General features: G+C 41.7%; 1 protein-coding gene across 3 annotated transcripts; it reads right to left on the bottom strand.

The window, feature by feature from the left end:
• Positions 1–39: 39 nt before the first annotated feature.
• LOC115141069 (hyaluronan and proteoglycan link protein 2-like) lies at positions 40–6,203 on the bottom strand. 3 transcript variants are annotated; one of them, XM_065000072.1, is made up of 6 exons: positions 6,061–6,203; positions 3,160–3,264; positions 2,582–2,968; positions 2,286–2,402; positions 1,984–2,166; positions 40–751 (listed from the first exon to the last, which is right to left on the bottom strand). In XM_065000072.1, exons 2-6 carry the CDS (start codon positions 3,236–3,238, stop codon positions 474–476), a joined length of 1,044 nt encoding a protein of 347 aa, XP_064856144.1. In that variant the 5' UTR covers positions 3,239–3,264; positions 6,061–6,203; the 3' UTR covers positions 40–473. The 3 variants fall into 3 exon arrangements, with proteins under 3 accessions (XP_064856144.1, XP_029535523.1, XP_029535524.1); XM_029679663.2 differs by lacking the exon at positions 6,061–6,203 and adding an exon at positions 3,425–3,767; XM_029679664.2 differs by lacking the exon at positions 6,061–6,203 and adding an exon at positions 3,425–3,764 and having other exon boundaries at positions 2,582–2,938.
• Between the last annotated feature and the right edge of the window lie 281 nt (positions 6,204–6,484).

The following is a 6,484-nucleotide window of genomic DNA, read 5'->3' on the forward strand; positions in this document are numbered from 1 at the left end:
GAATATAGTTGCATTTGAATGATATTTTAATGCCATTGATCAAATACACTTTCAAGATCTTTTATTGTATTACAGTTATGGTCAATGCATATACTTTCTCCCATTCTGCTATTCACGCATTCTCTTACATCAGATAAGAAGCTAGCAGCATTTTATGAATTTGTCATTGTGTAATAACTTTCCTGTTACATTAGAATAGTGTAAAAAAGCCTGTTACACAAACGCAGGGAAACATGTACAGCAGTTGTTACCTGTAGCAGTAAAGCTAAAAAAAAAAATGACAGGCTTTTATTGATGTGTCCCATGAAAAAAAGGTGTTAAACCTTTGAGGTTTCCTGTAATAACATATTGTAGTATTGCAGAAAAGCGTAATGAAACCTGTAGGAGACACTGGTAGTCTTCACAATGGTTCTGCGTCTTGGATCTATGAAGTCAGTGGATGTAGGCTCCACACGCTATGGGTCTCATGAAAGCTACCTGTAGCAGTAGGCACCATAGAGACGCAGGGTCTTGCTGGGGTACCCAAAGGTGCGCACCCCAGCCTCGGGAATACCGCCACAGCGCTCTCTAGGGGTGGTGATAGGGAAACGCACACTGCCGTCCTTCAACCAACCTCCATTACAGCGGTCATAGCTCAGGAAACGCCAGGCTGAATAGAGCTGTCCAACCAGAGCTAACTCTCCTCCCTCACCCCTGCACGCCTGCACTGCCTCCCCAAACGTGAGTGGCCCTCCAACGAAGAACACAAAGCCTGGAAGAGAGGAAGGGGAATACAAGTTCTTTAACCTGCTATAGCAGTGTTCGCCAACTGGCGGCCCGTGGTTCTATTAGGCCTGCGGGTGATTTTATTTAGCCCCCCAAGTATGAGCCTTTTTATTTTATTGTTGGACATAAAAGACTGTAAAAACATCAGCAAATCAGCTCCAAGTGATTTCAATTTTGGAAATCTGTGATCGTATACAAATGTAAGGTTCAAAATGATTATGTTTTAGTCAAATGTTATACAGTATCTGTTTGGGCTTCTTGCTGTCAATTGTTGCAGAACACAAATGATTTGTAAGTATGTCCCTGCACCCTGACCATCCGCTCAAGAACAAAAATCATCCCTCTGCTGAATCTAGTTGATAACCCCTGTGCTAAAACATTAGAAGTCATCTGTTGTCTCAGTCATTCTGGATCTGAAGTGTTGACATGCACTCACAACAATATCATTACTCTTATTTAAGTTAAGTATGGTGCTGTATCCATCCCTATATGGCAGTGATCATCAACTAGATTCAGCACAGATTTTTAAATAATTATAAGTCCAACCAGATATAACATTTGACTGAAACATAATCATTTCAAACCTTGCTTATATGATCACATACCTGTATATCTCTCTATTATGTGTGGGAATACTTTCAAACATATTTCCTAAATTAAAATGTACAGTCTTTTATGTCCAACAATAAAAAATGTAAACTTATTAGCAAACCGTGCTATTGGGTAAAACCACCCACTGTCTTTATAATTCAACATTTCCACTGAGGTTTGTATTTTCAGATTACAGTGGATGTTCTAATGTCACTAAAGAGCAACTAATTTCTCACAGATGGACTTGTTCACAAGTGGGCCTGAACAACAGCCTTTATTGTCCATCCTCATCCTCTCAGGACCATTAACGAGCCCACTCCTATGTATCGCCAAAGGTCACCCTGTTGCTATGAAAAGTTTACAGTCAGAATAACATAAGACTGTTCTGAACACAGTCTTTTGCCAATACTATAACATAATTGCAATCTTATTAATGTTTGATTAATATGTTGGTTCCAGACTATTTTTTAAATGTACCACATCGACCAAATCCAATTGAACTCCTTTTATTCATTTTCAATAAGCAGCATCCCAAATTATAAGGTGTGGAACTAATTTGGCACATGAAGACTGTACTGACATTGCTATTTGACAGCTTCACAAAGCACCAAAACCAGCTCAGCTGACCTTTGGTTCTAGAGGTGAAACAGAAGGCATCAAAGTGGTCCCGGATCCTGTCCCGGGGGCCATAGCTGCGAATTCCAGGCAGCAGCTCCCCCCCACATTCTGCTCGTGGGTGCAGGATGGGGTAGTGGACTGTCCCATCGATGAGCCATCCTGCGTTGCACCAATCCAGACCCTCTGTCCAGGCTACACAATGAGAATGTGTTACTGTTTACTTCGTGAAAGTTAGCCTTACATAAACCTCTATGGCATCAGCAACGTTACAGAGTAAACTGTCAATGTTTTACTGATTGAATATTGACTACCTCTGTATAGCTGCTTGAATGTGGCCAATGTGCCATCCTGTTCAACACAGGCCTCCTTAGCTTCCTGGTAGGTGAATTTGTAGCGGCCGTTTTTGCTCTGATATGGAAACACCATCCCTAAAAGTAATTAGAATTGGTCTCTTTTTATGTTGATGTTAAGTCACACAACATATCAAAAACTTTGTCTGATTTTCCTTTTTTTTCTCCAAATATATTTTTGTCTAAATAGCAAGCAATACGGTTTCTTTACAACATTTGAAATGTTTAGAAAGGTTACAAGAATCATCTAAATGTACCTTCTATCCCCAATGTAATGATGACACTCTCATCCTGGATACCGTTGATCAGCTCACAGCGATATCTACCACCGTCTTCTAGTTCCAGGTTGCTGAGTCGTAGTGAGGCATCCATGGCATGAGCCTTACGAAGCGAGGCCCGTGGCCCAAGCAGGCCATAGGGTTTGTGGGCTGAACCGTTTGTGATCATGACAATGTTCTCGCTTCCATGACGAAGTGGTTCCAGTTTTGTCCATTTCACCTTGTAATGGCTTGGTTTGAATCGCAGTACACATGGCAAAGTGGCATTTCCTCCCCGAGGGCTGGTTACTTCGGCATAAACAGGTGGCTCAAGCAGATACTTCAATTTCTTTGTTGCTGAGGGAATTAAAACAGCTTCCTTGTAGACTATTCCTCCATCATTCAACAATGAAAGTCACATACATTACATTGAGTTATTATTTTATGGTCATCATTAAACAATGTCACCGACTTATAGCTAGTGGCCTAAATTGAACAGATTCAATAGATGGATGCAATTCTGCATACTCTCCTGTCATAAGCTAAAATACCTTTTATACTCAGAAAATTATAAATACCTTGTCTGTTTGGGAGATAAAAAGCAGACGTCCAACTGAAACAACTTGCGGTTAGTATCAAAATAGCAGCACAGTTCATAATGAAGCAAGTCACCCTCCCTGTCCCTGCAATAGAATAACAGCATTATCTGATTTAGAATGATTACATAATGTGGTAGAGCATTTTTGATTGTACTCAGAAAAACAGTTTTATACATAGAACATTTGCCCCTAGGAGGACCACAACAGATCAACAGACACCAAAAGAAAATCCCAAAGCTCTAACCTGCAGCAGTTGATGAGATGAGGATTTATTTTTCTCTTCAAAACAGTGGTGACTGATCACCTTTGAGGGTTATTCAGCCAAACATGACCGTTGGTTTCTCTGAGACCCTTTCTGCCACTGCAATTTCTCCCTCCTCCCTTTGACCTTCAAGGTCTCTCTCTCTCTCTCTCTCTTTCTCTCTCTCTCTCTCTCTCTCTCTCTCTCTCTCTCTCTCTCTCTCTCTCTCTCTCTCTCTCTCTCTCTCTCTCTCTCTCTCTCTCTCTCTCTCTCTCTCTCTCTCTCTCTCTCTCTCTCTCTCTCTCTCTCTCTCTCTCTCTCTCTCTTTCTCTCTCTCTCCCTTCTTCCCTCACCCTCTCTCCCCCTCTCTCGCTCTCTCGCCCTTCTTCCCTTGCCCCCCTCTCCCTTATTCCCTCCCTCGCCCTCCGCTCCCTTCTTCAAGCGCCCTCTCCATCTCCCTTCTTCCACCCCCCCTCTCTCAGACCCTGTAAACAGGGTTGTTCTCCTTTCTGCTCCAGATGTTAATGAGGATGTGATCTGACAGGCTGCCATTGTGTCTCTCTCTGCCTCCGTCCTCTACTTGTCAATAAGGGACACGTGAGAGGAAGTGAGGAAGAGTTGCCCGTTTTCAAAGGGTTTGAAACAATGTGTCTGTTACTGTATTTATGTAATAGAGAAACAGTTAGAGAAAGGGATATTTATACATGTTAGTTTTGAGCCTGGTATTGTCTATGGGTAAAACAGCAGCATAGCCCCATGGAAGTAACCATGTTGCTAGTCCATGCTGTGACTTTCAGTAGCAAGGATGTAACCTACTGCTAGCTCAACCACTGGCGTAGCGCAGTTTCTCTGAACCCCAGAAAAGTTGGAGTCTTCAGAAAATCTCATGCGTCAGCCACTCACGAAGTTTAGACTACTTACTGATCGCTGTCCATGGTTCTTAAATTGCGAAGTCTCCACTGCTGCCTATCACATTATGTGGTGCTAAAGATTGTAGTAGCCTATAGCTTTGCTTTAATGGATTCATGTTTACTTTTATTTGGTCTGCATTTTCTCATGTTAAGCCGAACGTTTATGTTTCACGAAGCTATAGGCCTACTGTGTCTGCTATTTAGAATGATGGCTGGCGACAATATTGTATGTACTTGTTCAGCAATTAAAGTTGGAAATTCAAACATTGCAGATTGTAAAATGAATTTTCCATGTAACAGCCCAATGTAGATTGACAACACAAACACTTTGCTTGCTACATGTTGACATTGAAAAGGAGGGTTACTGTCAAAATTATTTATCAAAAAATATAATAACATTTAGACATACTGTAGGTGTGAGATGATGGGCGCATGGGCACCCAGAGCTCATGGGACCCCCACCTTGCGGGGGCTACTAGGGTTTCCCCTACGCCAGTGAGCTCAATTTATCATCCCAAAACCCTATTGATCGCAAGCCTGCCTGTATGCTGAGAACCTTTCCATCTTGCAGGGAGGGAGGAAGCTGTGTGAACCCTGGCTTACTTACTCTGGCCCTGTGGCCCCAGACACAAGGGCTGCATTGTGAGAGCCACAGTCTCCTTTCCCCCCCAAAGACAACAGGCGACGGGCTGGCATACAAACACGAGGAAAAGGGAAAAATGAAATAATAGAATTCCTCTGCTTCCCCTGTCCCTTCTCCATTGTGCTCAGCCATCAATGGAACTCTTTCTGGCTCTTTAGTTCACAGCAATTAGTATTCATCAGGACACGCTTAAGTGACAACTGTCCGTCTCTGTCCTTCCCTCTTTCCATGCAGCTCTATCTCTTTCTCTCACTAAGTGAACACTCATTAAGTGTTCCCTTTATTTTTTTGAGCAGTGTACATTTGAGTTAAGTTCAGGGGTTAGATCAGGGGCGCCAAACTCATTCCACGGAGGGCAGAGTGTTTGCTGGTTTTTGTTATTTCCGTTCAAATCAAATCAAAGTCAGATCAAAATGTATTTGTCACATGCACCGAATACAACAACTGTAGACCTTATTGTGAAATGGTTACTTATACAAGCCCTTAACCAACAGTGCAGTTCAAGAAAGAGTTAAGTAAATATTTACCAAATAAACTAAAGTAAAAAAATAATAAAAAGTAACACAACAAAATAACAATAATGAGGCTATATACAGGGGGTATCGGTACCGAGGTACCATTCAGTAGCGGCGTGTGGGTAAAATCACTGAGGAAGCCAAGCCAAGCCAGTAAAAAGTCAACTACACATAAATTCAACTACACATATGTTTGTTTCATCACAAACCGGAGAGCAACATCTGTCTGGTGAAATCCACAAAGCAAATATTGCATGTAACAAACCGTTATATCACGTGCAGAATGGTCAAGCAAGTTAATGTTTGACAGTTTACTAAACAACTAATGATTTAGAACCACAGAGTTATCGCAAATCTGCACAAAGGCAACAGGAGCACTGCCTCAGCTATTTCAACACTATTTCAACAAACATTTAAACATCGTCAAATCAACAGGGTTGCTTAGTTTGCACATGGTTAGTTTCATACACTGAAAACAAACGTAAAGATACAAAAACGATTTAGTCAATGTTGTGTGTGTGCATGTGTGTGAGTACGTGTGCGAGCAAACAAAATCATTTTTGGACTCACCCTACTTGTAGACTAGTTGCACGCCAATGTCATCCTCCTCTCTTTTATGTTGGCAAAACGATCCATGGCTCTGTCATACAGTAAGTAAGCTTTTAGTTTTCGTTGTCCTAGGCTACCTAGCTAACATGCTTGCTAGCCTAACTTCCCCGCATGGGCAAATATTGACCAGCTAAATTAGCTAGCTAGTTAATTTTTAGCCTAAAAGGGCTAGGCTACATCTAGATTACATATTGAACTTCAATCTTCTCAGGCAAATTGCACAGAATATTAATTTATGGTTACATCAGAATCACATCATAATCATTGGCCTGTACAGAGAATTAAGTCAAAACCACAAGTCCAAATCCCCATCTCCATCCATGGATTAGGAAAGGGCCGATAGCTACTGCAGGACATCAACACAAGAAGACCAATTACATTTTGC

Source organism: Oncorhynchus nerka, linkage group LG14, assembly GCF_034236695.1.
Source record: "Oncorhynchus nerka isolate Pitt River linkage group LG14, Oner_Uvic_2.0, whole genome shotgun sequence".
Taxonomy (NCBI): Eukaryota; Metazoa; Chordata; class Actinopteri; order Salmoniformes; family Salmonidae; genus Oncorhynchus; species Oncorhynchus nerka.